General features: G+C 38.5%; 1 protein-coding gene across 4 annotated transcripts in view; it reads right to left on the bottom strand.

Moving 5' to 3' along the window:
• Positions 1–2,934: 2,934 nt before the first annotated feature.
• Positions 2,935–15,788, bottom strand: part of Cntn4 (contactin 4) — a 993,738-nt gene continuing 980,884 nt past the window's right edge. For 3 of the 4 annotated variants that reach the window (XM_087655634.1, XM_087655633.1, XM_087655635.1), the window contains 2 exons: positions 7,886–8,054; positions 2,935–4,727 (listed from right to left, as the gene is read on the bottom strand). In XM_087655634.1, the coding sequence (XP_087511760.1) occupies positions 4,627–4,727; positions 7,886–8,054 (270 nt within the window). In that variant the 3' untranslated portion in view covers positions 2,935–4,626. 4 annotated transcript variants of the gene reach the window in all.

Raw genomic sequence — 15,788 nt, 5'->3', positions numbered from 1 at the left:
ATCTCTATCTGGCCATTACCAGGAAGATAAAGAACAAAGGCCAATTTTGTTTGAACTGTGAACTCTGCTGAGTATTGCACTTTTCCAGTTGAGTTGTGGAATTCAGACATTTAATCTGCATGGCCCATTTAGCACAAGGGTCAAAAGGGGTCTGCTCACGTGCCCAGCAGCCTGCCTTGCACAGAGCAGTCATCCTTTGGCACAGGCTTAGGAATCACACAAAATAGCAACAGATAATGCTCCTCCATTGACAGATGAAATTATTTAAAAATACCAACTGCTGAGGGATGCCTGTTAGCAATGGGTTCTAATCATGGGCCTTAGGAGAAAAGAAGACGGTTCTGAAGGTGCTTTTGTGGAAAACTGGGCATCTGAATGAGGAACCTACTGCCTACCTTATTTTAGATAAACATTAACGTTGCTGTTCAGTGTTAGTTTATATTCTATTTATTGTATTAAAATGATTAAATATTACAGTTGTTACATTCCTGAACAAACACAATAGCTAATTATTAACAATAATTCCTAATGTTTGGAGAGGTATGCATTTAAAACATTGTATCCTAAGTGAAAAAGTGGCATTTGTCAGAATGCACCCCAGATTATTAGAATCTATAGCACTTATGATTTGTCTTTTGCCTAGCTGACTTTGTGAGGTCCTAGTGATTAGCATTTTGTGAGGGAATAATGTTGGTATTAGGCCATGCATTAGGATATATATATATATATATATGTATGTATATATATATATATATATGTATATATCTTAATTTTAAGAGTCTATTTTCAAGTGGCTGTGGTTGGCCATATCTTCAGTGAGAATCCAATGACAATTTTAACAACAGAAAAATACAATTAAGACTTGATGGTTGATGAGGAATGGAAGGGGGAGGGGTGGCAATGTAGTATAAAAAAATAACCTGACATTACATAAAACCTATGCTATTTAGTAATTATGGGCTGCTTGTATAGGCAACATTCCTTAAGTATATTGGTAGGTAAGCATTTGGAACAGTTTAACAAAGATTTTAATAGTCTCCTAGATGTTAAAAAGCCTCAACCATTCTGTTTCAAGATAAATGCTCATGGAAATCCCCATATTATTGGCTTGGAGAATTCAGTGCTTACCTTAGAATCAAAGTTTATTGCCCACTCTGCCACCCACATGGAAAGATGCTGCCTTGTATAGAAGACTTGTTAGCTCAGTAAAATGTACTTACCTTGATGGGATCCAATTACCTGTCAGGACAGAGGTCCTTTTTTTACAGTGAAATCACAGGTGGGTGACACCCAGAAGAACTTGAAAAGGTTAAAGTAAACAAATTTTCTTAGTGGTCCTCCCTTGGGAATACCCTCAAGGAGTGGTACACCCCACCTAATTGTAGACTGGACCTTAGTGCTTGAGAAGTTCCCTTGGTTGGCCATACATAGAAAGTCTATTGTTTAGAGCCTCCCAACAACACCTATTCTTTCACCTCTAGAAGCATCATTCTGCTCTTGGATTAACATAGTGTCCCTGTAAGTGAAGACTTGGTGTGAGCAGGATGGTCAGCTTCTATGATCCACATTGATCAGATACTTCTGGAAGAGCTTTTACCTTGAGCAGAATGACATTAAACCTGGAAACACAATTGGTTTATCCTTCAAACTACACACCAAGAAGACTTTGCAAGGTTTCTGTCCTCCCAAGAGTAGCCAGGTTCTTCCATTCATTAGTACCTTTGGTATTTTCTGAGCTCCTGCAATGACCCTGCGAGATGTTAATTAGTTCCATTCTGCTTGGTTCAGTTAGGGGACTTGTTTTTGTTGCTGGCAAACAGTGGCTCCTACCCACAAAAAACAATGAAGTCAACAAATCAAGCAAAGTTTGGTAAAGGTGCCAATGTGAAACTTGCTAAATTCTTTGGTCCAGTTGGTATCAGCTAACTTAGGGCATCACTATCAGATGATAAAGCTGAGAGGTGAAAAAGGTCATCAAAGCATAACACTAGAAGCCACTGGAACTTTCTACAGCATCATGGAAGTAGTGACAGCCTTCCCTGCTTGGTTTGCTATATAGCACACAGGCGGGCAACTGATGCAAAATGCTACTTCAAAGACCCCTTCAATCAATTCATCAATGAGTATTTATTGCAAGGCACTGTGCTAGGCACTATGGAGAGTACATGGAAGAGAAGACCAATGCCCCTGCCCTCAAGGAGCTTACAATCTAGTTGGGAAGACAAGGTATACATTCAAGGAAAAGTCAGTAACAATACAAGAGTTAGGTTCATATGCAAGGTAACAGTACAAGATATTTCCAAAAGTAGTACCCTATAAAATACTAAATGAAGGGTTGCAGCAAATTCATAGAGAGGACATCACAAGGTCAGGCATGTGGGAAAACCTCAGAGGTGAGCTGGAGTGTTGGAGGAACCCTAGGACAGTTGATATTTGGGTGCAAGAGTGAGGGGGAACATTTCAAGAAGGAACAGCCAAGAGACCGAAAGGCACAGAGGTGAGATCAAAAGCAAGCAGTGTTTAGGGACCAAGTAGGGCTCAGTGTGGCTGTTCAGAGGATTTTTAGGGGTTTAGACTAAGAAGGGCCTTACGTGCTTAAGTTTATATAGATTTTGTGATTTTGGCAATGGGTAGGGAAAACAACAGATATACTTAGATCAAATATACAAAATCTTAGCTAACCATGAATAATATTCTAGTCTCAGCTTCAAGACATTGGTTACTTGATTTTGATCCTCTCTGCTTCAAAGAAGATTTGAAATGGTGTCTTCAGGATTGTCAATTTCAAAGTCACCTTTGGAATTGGGTCACCTAGTTTTGGGGCCAGAGCTCGAGACTTTTGTGTTCCCCTATGATCCCAAGTTGTAACTAGCACAAGGGTAAGCTAAAAATTTCCCTGACAAGCAGGAAGGAATAATGCTCCCAGAAGGCAGATATTTTTACAAACGACAGAATATTTATTAACAATACCTTTAAAAAGATTACATATGCTAGATCACTGGTAGATATCATTTACACTGGGATTGGGCTTACCTGGGGTATCAGGCTTTTTTCATTCATTTTATTATTTAGTTGATTTTTTTGCATGTGACTTTAAATCGTATTTGAACATAGAAGTAAGCCATATCAAAGTAAGAAAGGAACACAGTTGAAATACTGACAATATTTTCCCTGTTAGCATCCTAATTTTTACACAAATGGAATTTTGATGATGACTTTATTGGATGAATATAATTAGCAGGTTGAAAAGCTATGTTATGTGTGTAAGCAAAAAATGACAAATTACAGGCAATCGTGAGCTCTCCAAGAAAGACTAAAAAGGTGATTGCGTGTTTTCACATGAAAAGCTTTATAGGAAATCCCATTGCCTTCTATGTTCCACCCTTGTCAGCTTACAAAACATCCCCCATCATAATAAATAGTTCTTTTCATAAGAATAAGGTTTTGTTGATATTGCCATCTTTCATTGTATGACTTTAAGATTTAGAAGGTAAAGCTTATAAAGCAACCAAACTAGCTACTGCAAAATGGGAGAGACATCAAGGTCCAATGCACATGGACTACTGATAGTTTAGAGAGTTATATGTAAAATTCTTTGTAGCAGCTATCTGCTAAAGTAGGAAAAAGTTTTCAAATTACATATGTTATTGTCATTCAAAAGAAGGACTCTATCATTACAATTATACATGGTATCTAAGAAATCTTGAAATTATAAATGCATCGACAGGAGTTTTAAAAAATTTACATTCAAAACAGATATGTCTAAAGAGTAAAATTACCTTTTATGCCATGAAAGACTCATTTGACTATAGTAACTTTTCATCTATGTTACTACAGGATATGTAACTTCAAATTCAATGCCTAAGATAATGCTACCACAAGGACGGTGCTCAAATAAAGTCTTACCAGACAATGCTAAGTTCAGGGATGGGAGGATTGCACAAGGTGCCTCATGGGCTGGGAAGTTTAGCTTTTGGGGATGTGTAGCTCCTGAAACCATTTCAAATTGTGTTGAGCAACAAAATTCACAACAGGGTGGGAAAACATATCACATATGTCAAGGGGACTCGATTCAATGCATTAACCATTCAAGGAATAATTTATATACAGCAGCCTTGAGTTACAGACCCAGTCTCTAGATGTTTTGACACCGGATCCTTGTAAAACTGTACAAGTCAATTGTAATTCATCTACTGAGATGATTTTCAAACTCTGTCCTTAAAGGAAATCGTCTCAAATCATAATTGTGTGGTTGTGTTGCCCAGAGCATTTTACAGCAGAGGAAGAAAAAAAAACAATATCTACATTATATGTTAACTTTAAAAAATTCTATAAAACACTAAATATATAATAAAAAATATGCATATAAGGACATATGTAAACTGCTTTGGTAACATCATATTACAGATGTCTTCAGTGCATTGCAGAGTTTCCAAAGAAACTTCAGACAAAGCTAGATTTGCTTTGAGGAAGTACTGTATAATGCCATTCCTAACGAAGCAAAAAACATTTTTTCCAGTAATAAGATGTACTTGAACAACAATATTACTTAGTACTGGGTGTCTTCAAAACAACTAGCTAAATGTTGCTTATATTATAAATAGTGAGTCCTTTAGATAACTTTTGTCATAAACTAGACCTGGCTGTGAGAGAAATCATTATTGTACTGATGGCTGACAGTGTACACGCATTGGAGGTAGAAGCCCCAGATCCTCTTGCATAGGAATCTGAAAAGAGAGAACAAATTTGTTCATCAGGGTCTCTTCCTATATACAAAGGAAAAGGATGCTATAGGCCTTATCAAAACAACATGGCTGGCTGGGTTTTAAAACAAAACAAAACAAAACAAAACAACCTGTCTTATCTGTTTGTTCATCATCTGGCTATCTATTTTATTTTTATTATGTATGTATGTGTATGAAGAAATGCATGTGTGCTCAGATATGTGTGCATACACATAGGCATGAATATGGAAATGAGAGGACACTGTCAGCTCCTTAGATGGATACCATCCACCTTGCTTTCTCGAGGCTGGGTTTCTTACTGGTCTGGAACTCACCAAGGTATCTTCCTGTCTCTGCCTCTCCCGTGCTAGGACTACAAGGGTGTGTGGCTGTATCTAGCTTACTTTTAAACAGGGGTAGGGTTCATATTCGAGTCCTCCAGCTTGCAAGGCAAGTGCTTTACTGACTGAGCTTTCTTTCCAAGCCAACCTACATGATTCTATCAATGATTCATTAATATCTGTTCCATGATAACCTATCTACGGTATGGGATCAGGCTAGGAATCATCCTGCAGATGCTTTAGATTCCTATAAATTGAGGTTGTCCGTATCCAGTGTAATAATTACTTAAATATTACTAGGATTATGTCTGTTAGAGGTTGGATCGAAAACTGATACTCCTTTTCAGTTCCACTTCTGTGCTACACAGATGATATGACACTCAGCTCTTACAGGCCCCCTCTGTGGACCAGATATCGTCACTGTTTCATCCATCAGATGAGACTAGGCTCCCAAGAGATGAGGTAACTAACTTTCTAAGAATGCCTAGCTAAGTAAATGTCTGGATTGGGAATCAAAACCGTGTTTATCTAAGTAAATCTCTTTTTCTCACACAAAATAATCACATTGCAAACAAGCTTCTTCACGTAGGCTGTATATTTTTCTTAATAAAAGCTTTCCCATTGTTAGTCTCAGTGTCTTTAAAGCTGTTTGATCTCTCCAAGGGAAGATGGAAGTCCCTTAAGAAAAGACGTTATGCTCTACTAACATTCAGATTGTCAGTATCTGGCCACTATAAATGGTTTTGTAATGAATGAGACCAAGAATCAGTGAGCAAAAGAACTATCTTTGCAATGATAAAAAGTTTATAATAATGTTTAAGCAAAGTGAAATAGAGAAATCTGATTTTGTGGGGTTGTGGGCTGGTCCTATGACTCACTGTGTGAAGGTGTGAAGCTCCCTTTCTGCAGAAGTCAGATCTTTAGTTTGGTGATCAACTCATATACTTAGCCAGCTCCAGGCCAATCAAGGTTAATCAGTGAGACCCTTCCCCTTCCCCCAAGACAAACAAAACAAATAAGAATACAGTTCAGAGGCATTTAAGTCCATTATTAACATATATATATAAATATAATAAAACATATATTAACTATGTAAACCATACAATATATAAACCATATATATATATAACATTTATACACACATACATACATATTTATATATTATGTATGTATGTTAGTGTTTATGTAAGTATGAACTTCATCTCTGGGGCTTGGCTTTGGCCCCAGTTTCTCACTAAACCCTGAACTATTCTAGAACACAGATAAGTACTTATTTAATCATTCCTAAATGATAGGCATTCACAGAACAGATGAAATGACCAAGGAGCTCTTTACTCTTCTGAACTGAAAAAATTTCACAGAAATAAAATTACTTCAGGGCTACTTTGTTACCATTTCCTATCTGTAAGACATAACAGCATTTTCCTTTGAAAAATAAAATGATGGACACCTAGAAGATACTTACTCCAGCTCTAAAATTAGGGTCTCAGAGGATATCACCCATGGTTTAAAATATTATCTCTCTGTGATAGCTTGAAAGTTTATAACTCTAGCCAGCACTGATCCTATAATACCCATACCTCAAATGCAAAGGGCAGAAAAATACATCCCTAAATACCTAGTGGCAACTTGGATATCAACCTAATCTCCTCTTTATCAGTGTAAAACACTCCATAAACAAAGGAACCATGTGAACTAAAGAAGAACTAAAGGCTCTAATCCTAGCACTTAGGAAGCAGAGGCAGAACGATTTCTGCTAGCCGGAAGACAGCTTCCTTTATGTAACTAACCCAGAGTCAATCAGGGCTACTTTGTGGGATCCTACGTGCCAAAATGAAGACAAAATACAAAAAACAAAGCAAAACAAAGACCAAAAAAAAGTGCAATCCATTGGCAGTACTTTCAGATGCTATGTAAGCAGCTCTACTCTTTCTAGATGCTTTCTAAATCATGCCAAATCGTACGCAAATATTCACTAAACTGCCACGCTCCACTCACCAGCTGCTGCCAATCATTATTCTGATTTTTGACTCGATACATTTTCTTTTTATTAAAATAAAATCATACAACAAAAATTTGTATGCTGATGAGATTATTTGTAAACATAAAACTTAAAAACACAATAGAATGCATTTGCTCACAAAAGCTACTCTTATATAGTATTTAGCAACATTTAAAAATGGAGACAATTAACTATATGTTTTTAACGCATAGATTTCATATTCTCAATCAAAATATATCACGTTAACTTCAAAATGTTTCTAACTCGAGACTAAATAACATTAGTTTACCAGGGATAAAACACCACAGCCTTGGTAAGAACTTTTTGGGCAGAGTACTAGCACTGGGGAGGCAGAGGCAGGTGGATCTCTGTGAGTTCAAGGCCAGCCTGGTCTATGCAGCAAGTTCCAGACCAGTTGTGCTCCATAGTGAGACCTTTCTTAAACAACAATGACAACAACCAAACCTTTTTGTCTATTCTTCCTAACTGCATTGTTCATTAACTATCGAGGCTAGTTAGTTAGGGGACTATGTACTTGTTAGCCAAATGGGTCAATATGAAACAACCCTTCACGCCTTATAAGGGGCAGCCTTCATTTACTACTTTGGTTGGTCACAGACTCAATCCATCAAAACTAGGCAAAGAGGTTCTTCTGCATGAAGTTTCTTGAAATCGGAAAACACCAGTTATGGAAGAAAGGATGCTCTTGTCATTCACCTTAATTATGACTCTTTCTTATCGGGCTCAATTTCCTTAAAGCCTTGAGTCATCTCGGAGAGTGACGCAGTAGGAAAGGGGAAGATGAAAAAAGTTCTTACTTGATATCTTTGGGATTCGGATCTGCTCACTGCTGCTGCCGTCTCCTCCGTCACTGAATGGCTTGATCTCTATGATGTAGTCTTCATCGAAAGGTAGAGAAAGCTCCACTGACGTTTTGTTCGTTTCAATGACAGATGTGCTGCTTTGCCTGTTCCATCGGTACAAGACCTGCCCAGGCAGAAAGAGCCGTGTCATCTGCTGTTCTAACTGATGCACAAAGATACGGTATATTCTTTTTTAGCTCAGTGTGCTAGTGAACTGTAAAATAATGGGAGAGCTCTGGCAGCCTGCTCACACTCAGAAGGCTCATTCGTGATGGCGAGGGTCAAGTCTGCTGCCACCATGTTGTGGAGGGAAGAGTTGGAAGGAGGAGTTGAGGTGGGAAAGGATAGCAGCAACCTGTCGTTGTTTTTCACATGGGTAAGTTAACGTGTATTGAAATATAGAAGAGTGAACATCTCCTTAAGAATGCACAATCAGTGACACATCAGGAGCCTTGGCTTCAGAATTGACTTGGTTCTGTGGGACCCTAGGTCATTTTCTTCATCTCTCTTAACTTCAGTTCCCTTTACTATAAAATGGGACAAACCCACCCACTTTTCAAAATTTTGCAAAGATTGAGGGTTAGGTTGAAGGAACAATTTAAGAAAGCTTATCTACGCAGGCTCAAATGGAGCAAGATGAACACACACAGCAGGGGTTCCTAGAACAAGAAACACTCAGCAGGTTGTTATTATCCAGAAACTTCTTTTTTTTTTTTTATTAACTTGAGTATTTCTTATATACATTTCGAGTGTTATTCCCTTTCCCGGTATCCGGGCAAACATCCCCCTCCCCCCTCCCCTTCCTTATGGGTGTTCCCCTCCCAACCCTCCCCCCATTGCCGCCCTCCCCCCACCAGTCTAGTTCACTGGGGGTTCAGTCTTAGCAGGACCCAGGGCTTCCCCTTCCACTGGTGCTCTTACTAGGATATTCATTGCTACCTATGAGGTCAGAGTCCAGGGTCAGTCCACGTATAGTCTTTAGGTAGTGGCTTAGGCCCTGGAAGCTCTGGTTGCTTGGCATTGTTGTACATATGGGGTCTCGAGCCCCTTCTTGAAAGAGGACATTTCTGCACATATAGACTGGTTGTGAAAGGCAAGGGCAATGAGCTTTCTACTTTCCCTCCCACTGCAACTCCTTTAAAGGACCCCATAGAGGAGGCCATCAGTGACCACTGGGAAGTGAGGTACTTCTGTGTAACTTGTGCACCTTTGTTTTCCTTCCTGGGCCTCTTAGATGCTGACTTTGGACTGCAATGTATCTGTTGAGGAGGCTGGCTAGGTTTCCTAAAAACATATTAGCTTGAGGCTTTGATGGTCCCTTACCCACATAGGGAACAAAATACAAAGGAATAAAATGTGTACCTGCCATTGTCTGCCTAGCAAATACATTGCAAATTCTGACCCTTACAGGTAACTTTTCAATGTCACATAATATAGGTGTTATTTTACCTTTTTACAGGTGGGGGCACTGAGACCCAGGGATCTCTCATCATGGAGAAGTGGCAGGAAATTGATTCCTAAGCCTAAGTCTGAAATCAAAAGAGCCTCCCTTCTTCAGCTTCCCATGGGATAAAAAGAATGATGGATGACACCAGTAGGCAGCTGCCTTGGGTGTTTTGGACACTTACTGGTACCTTTATTCTATACTTCTTTGCAGAGTTAAGAGGGTGGGCACATTTTTGCCCGTCGTGGCATGGGAATGGGCCAGTCATCACTGTTGGCAGACATAATTGAATGTCACATATAGCTACCTGTTTAGTGAGTAGAGACCAAAGTCATGGCAGAAACTCCTACAGTGCTAAAGGCAGCCCCACAGAAAAGCATGGTCTCACTCTGAATGTGGTAAGTAAGGGATGGTAAATCTCATTCTACTTCTAGTCTTGGCTGCAAGGTAAGAGTGTAGTTTATGATATACTTTTATTTAAAAAAATAATCATTTGGATAATGTCAATATGAGATTAGGTTAGCAAAGTCAATCTTGCCTCAGAATCACCAGGCAAGATACTTAAAACATCGTTTGTTCAGCCCATTCCCAGAGTTGTTGACATCAGAGATCAGAGCTGAGAACTGGGCTTTTGCTTTTCTGCTAAGTTCTCACCCTACACCAATGTTGCTCGAACATGTATCCCACTCTGAAAACTCAGGACCAGCTCATAATTTCCTAAGACCTCTGTGAATACTGATCTACTGAGGTCAGAAATATATGGTCATTCTTCTATTGCAAGACAAACAAACATGAGTGAAATTCATAAAATTTCCTTAACATAGTTTAGATCCCATTTTTTTCCCTGGCATTTTATCACCTTAATTTACAGCCCTCTAATACAAGGTGGAAAATACAATTTCCTTAAGGTGGAAAGATTCACAAGCCATCTCCTTCCCCAAGCTGAAGCATCAGCTGTGCCAGGCTCAGCATCCCTTTGCTAATGATCAAGTGCCAATAAATCCTGGGGCACCGCTTCTCATCCGAGCTCTTCAGGAGAATGGGCTGGCTGATGGGATGCAAGGTCACATCTCGCTCAGAGGAATAAATTGCTTCTTTGATTTACTTTTGGTCCTTGCAAGAGCTCAGAGAATCCAACCAGTTTCACATATAAATCCAAAGAAACATTTCTAAGAAACAGCATACTTTTTTTTTTAAATCAACACTGCTTCAGTCTTATAACAATGGAGACTGCAGTGGCACCTAAATAAGGACAACAAAAGCTTTATTTTCACTAAACACTTGGCACAGCTGATTGACACGAAGGTCATGCTTGTACCTGATATAAAACAGGCAGGGAGAAAAAGAGGATACCTGGGACTCATGATAACAACAGCAAGCACTGACTGCTTTTGCTTCTCTAGGGTTGGAACACTTCTACACCCAATGTTTAAACCTAAGTAAACTAACTCTAGAGCCTTGATTATTTATATTAACTTGGCCACCACCTCTGGGTCAAGTTTCTTTCCCCCTCAGGTCTGTGTCCTCATATGTGCAAAATTAGACAGAGACCTTAAAAGAGGTCAGGTGGTAGGAGAACAGATGGCTCAGCAGGTAAAGGAATCTGTTACCCACCATGATGTCATTGACTAGAGCTCTAGTATCCACTCAATGAAAGGAGAGAACTAACTACCGAAAGTTGTCCTGTGACCTCCAGATGCATGCTGTAGACCTGTGGGTATAAGTGCATGTATTCATGTGTGTGCCTGCATGTGTTTACATGCTCATGGGCATACACACACACACACACACACACACACACACACACACACACACATACATAAATAAATAAGTAAACAGATAATACAAAAAATAAATAAAGGCAGAGAATGAGTAGCCTGAGGATCATATACTTGCATGTATTATTTGTTCGACCACCTTAATGTTGGATTTAAAAAAAATACTAACTTTATAAAATAAAAATTATGCATAGTTATTGTCAAAAGATACTGCTATCATGGTTGCTATGGTTAGGGTAGTCATCTGCTGTGAAATCCATGTTAGATTTTAATTGCTATTATATTATTTTTAAATGGTAGGACATAGTGGCTTATGCTTGCAATCCTTATACATTCAGAGCTTATACAAAGCTTAAATTGCTTACATATTCAGGATTCTGAGGCAGGAGGATTACCAGGAATTTGAGGCCAGCCTGATTACACAGTAAGTTCTAGAACAGTTTTGGCTACAGAGTTATAGATTCTGTTTCAAAACCAAGCCAAGCCAAAAAAAAAAAAAAAAAAAAAAAAAAAAAAAAAAACAAACCAGACCAAAGCAACCAACCAACCAATCAAACAAACAAACAAAAATGTGGAATATTTAAGAGGTGATTAGACTCAGTTAAGATGTGCCTGGACTATGAGGCTTCTATCCTCATTATAGGATTGGTGCTGTTTTAGGACTCCTGTCCTCTTTTGGTGTTTTAGTCTCTCACCTTTTGCTGTGTAATGACAGGTCAAGAGGACTCTCTTTGTAGGCCAACAGTTTTGTGTTAGAATGCCTAGCCTCCAGAAATATACTTCTGTTTGTCATTCATTTATAAACATCAATTGTTCTCTTACAGTAGCTCACAGAGACAAAGACACCAGACTAAACTTCTCATTGGCAACAAGTGGAGATAATTCCCCCCACCCCGAACCTCTCTGGACAGTCACAAAGTCCCTTGGTATAGTCACCAATATTTCACATTCTGTTACACTGACACCCATTCACCTCTATACCTTCATGCCATCTACCTACATTCTTTCCCAGAGAGTGAGATGTCTGTCTTATTTCTTCTTTCACTGAAAGCCCAGTTGAGATGTCACCCCTAAAGTGGCTTTCCCTGGCCTTTATATAAAGGACACACCTCTCCTGTGTGCCCTTTGGCTCTCTATGATCTTCTCACCTTTGTGTTCTTTTCCTTGTGATACTTTATTTTCACTCACTGTGTCTGTTTGCTTTCTGCTAGGCAAAGTAAACAGTGGCTAAGGGTAAGAAACAGATTCCACACTGCTGTGTTCAGAACCCAGGTTTGGATATTTCAGGATATTATCTTAGCACATCTCCATGTCTTCAAAATTATGGTTAATAGACACAGTAGATTCTAGAAATTTCTTCTTTAAGGGGTTATTAGGAAGGTAAGATTATTAAGAAACTTGGATAGGGACCTACATCTTTTACTGGGGCATATAATCAATGTGTCTGTTCCTCTGAAGACACCACAGGCTGAAGGCCTGCCAGGAGATCGGCTGCACCCAGGTGAGGGACCCTCCCAAACAACCTCAGCAGTTGGGCCCCAGAGGAATCCAGCATACACAGGCCTATTCCATATGTTCAATCTCTACCTCCCTTCTGGCCTTCACCTTCTGTCATCGGGGCACACCTTCACCCTGTCTGCCTCTCTGAAGACCCTACAGTCTGAAGACCTCCCAGAAGACCTGCCGTAGCCAGGGCCACAGGTCTCCCAGAAGACATGCAGCAACACAGGGACACAGGAGATAGGCTCCAGACAGAAACATCCAGGCCAGTTAACACGAGAGATAACCAGATGGCAGGAGGCAAGTGCAAGACCATAAGCAACAGAAGCCAATATAATGGCACCATTGGAATCCAGTTCTACCAAGACCCGGATACACCAACACACCTGAAAATCATGATGCTGACCAAAATTCCTATCTCATGAAGATAATAGAATCATTTAAGGAGGATATAAATAAGCTACTGAATGAAATACAGGACAACATAGGTAAATAGGTAGAAGCCCTTAAAGAGGAAAGGAATCCCTTAAAGAAATACAGGAAAACACAATCAAACAGGTGAAGGAGTTGAACAAAGCAGTCCAAGACCTAAAAACGGAAGTAGAAACAGTACAGAAATCACAAATGGAAGTAACCCTGGAAATGGAAAACCTAGGAAAGAGATCGGGAGCTACAGATGTAAATATCAACAACAGAATACAAGAGATAGAAGAGAGAATCTCAGGTATAGAAGATACTTTAGAAAATATTGGTACAACAGTCAGAGAAATTACAAATCATATAAACTCCTAACCCAAAACATCTAGGAAATCCAGGACACAAAGGAAAGGCCAACCAAGAATAATGGGAAAAGAATAAAGTGACGATTCCCAGCTCAAAGGACAAGAAAATGTCTTCAACAAAATCATTGAAGAAAACTTCCCCAACCTAAAGGAAGAGATGGTTATAAATGTACAAGAAGCCTACAAAACACCAAATAAATTAGAGAAGGAAAAAATAGTCCTATTACATAATAATGAAAACACTAAATATACAGAGCAATGGAAGAATATTAAAAGCTGTAAAGGAAAAAGGCCAAGTAATATATAAAGGCAAACCTATCAGAATTATACCAGACTTCTCAACAGAGACCCAAAAAGTCAGAAGAGCCTGGAGAGAGGTCATGCAGACCCTAAGAGAACACAAATGTCACCCCAGGCTACTAGGCTCTGCAAAAGTCTTAATCTTGATAGATGGAGAAACCAAAATATTCCATGACAAAACCATATTTAAACAATGTTTATCTATCAATCCAGCCCTTCAGAGGATTCTAGAAGTAAAACACCAACACAAGGAGGGTCTCCCACTTGAAATAACAAGAAATTAATAATCTCACCACAAAAACAAAAGGAAAAAAATCATACACATAATGCCACTTATAACAACAAACATACCAGGAACTAACAATCATCTTTAATATCTTTAAATGTCAACAATCTCAATTCCCCAATAAAAAGACATAAACTAACAAACTGGATATGCAAGCAGGATCCAGCATTTTGTTGCTTACAGGAACCATGCATACCTCAATGTCAAAGACAGACAGTATCTCAGAGTAAAAGGGTGAAAAAAGTATTCCGAGCAAATGGTGCCAAGAAACAAGACGGACTTGCTATCCTAATATCCAATAAAATAGACTTTCAACTAAACATTATCAAGCAAGATGGGAAAGATACTTCATACTCATCAAAGGAAAAGTCCACCAAGAGAAAGTCTCGATTCTGAACTTCTATACCCAAAATGCAACATTCATAATAGAAACTTTACGAAAGCTCAAAGGTCACATTAAACACTGAATGATAACAGTGGGAGACTTGAACACCCCACTCTCACCAATAGATAGGTCATTGAAACAGAAACTAAACAGACACAGTGAAACTAATAGAGGTTATGAACCACATGGACTTTACAGATAAATACAGAACATTTCACCCGAAAACAAAAGAATATATCTTCTCAGAACTTCATGGTAACTTCTCCAAAATTGACCATATAATCTGTCACAAAACAAGCATCAACAGATACAAGAAGATTGAAATAAAATCATGTATCCTATTAGATCACCACAGAATAAGGTTAAACTTCAACAGCAACAAAAACAGCAGAAAACCCACATACCTATGGAAACCAAACGACTCTCTATTCAATAAGTTGACCAGGGAAGAAATAAAGAAGGACATCCTAGAATTCAATAGAAATGATGATACAGCATACCAAAACTTATGGGACATAAAGAAAGCAATGCTAAGAAGAAAATTTATAGCTCTAAGTGCCCTTGTAAAAAAATTGAAGACATCCTACACTAGCAACTTAAGAACACATCCGAAAGCTCTAGAACAGAAAGAAGCAAACACAACCAAGAGGATCAAACAATTTGAAACAAGGAGAATGATACAAAGAGTCAACAAACCCAAAAGTTGGTTATTTGAAAAAAATCAACAAGATAGATCAACTCCTAGCCAAACATACTTAAGGACAAATTAACAAAGTTTTCAAATTAACCAAATGAGAAATGAAAGGGCGACTTAACAACAGAAACTTAGGAAATTCAAAAAAATCATCAGATCCTACTAAAAAAGCCTATACTCAACAAAACTGGAAAATCTAGATAAAATGGATGGTTTTCTAGACAGATAACATGTACTAAAGTTAAATTAAGAGCAGGCAAATTCTCTACAGACCCATATCTCCTATAGAAATAGAAGCCATTAAAAACCTCCTGGTCAGGAAAAACAAAAAACAAAAACAAACAAACAAAAACAAAAACAAAAACAAAAACAAAAAACAAAAAACCAAGGGCCAGATGGCTTTACTGCAGAATTGTATAAGACCTTTAAAGAATACCTAATACCAACACTTCTTAAACTGTTCCACAAAATAGAAACAGAAGGAACACTGCTAATTCATTCTATGAATCCACAACTACTCTGAAAGCAAAACCATACAAAGACCCAGAAAAGAAACAGAGCTTCAAACCAATTTTTCTTATGAACATCAATGCAAAAATACTCAATAAAATTCTAGCACACCAAATCCAAGAACATATCAAAACCATCATTCATCATGATCAAGTAGGCTTCATCCCAGGCATGCAAAG

Source organism: Rattus norvegicus, chromosome 4, assembly GCF_021556685.1.
Source record: "Rattus norvegicus strain SHRSP/BbbUtx chromosome 4, alternate assembly SHRSP_T2T, whole genome shotgun sequence".
Lineage (NCBI taxonomy): Eukaryota > Metazoa > Chordata > Mammalia > Rodentia > Muridae > Rattus > Rattus norvegicus.
The sequence above is the reverse complement of the archived record's forward strand: the minus strand, read 5'-3'. Positions and strand labels throughout refer to the sequence as shown.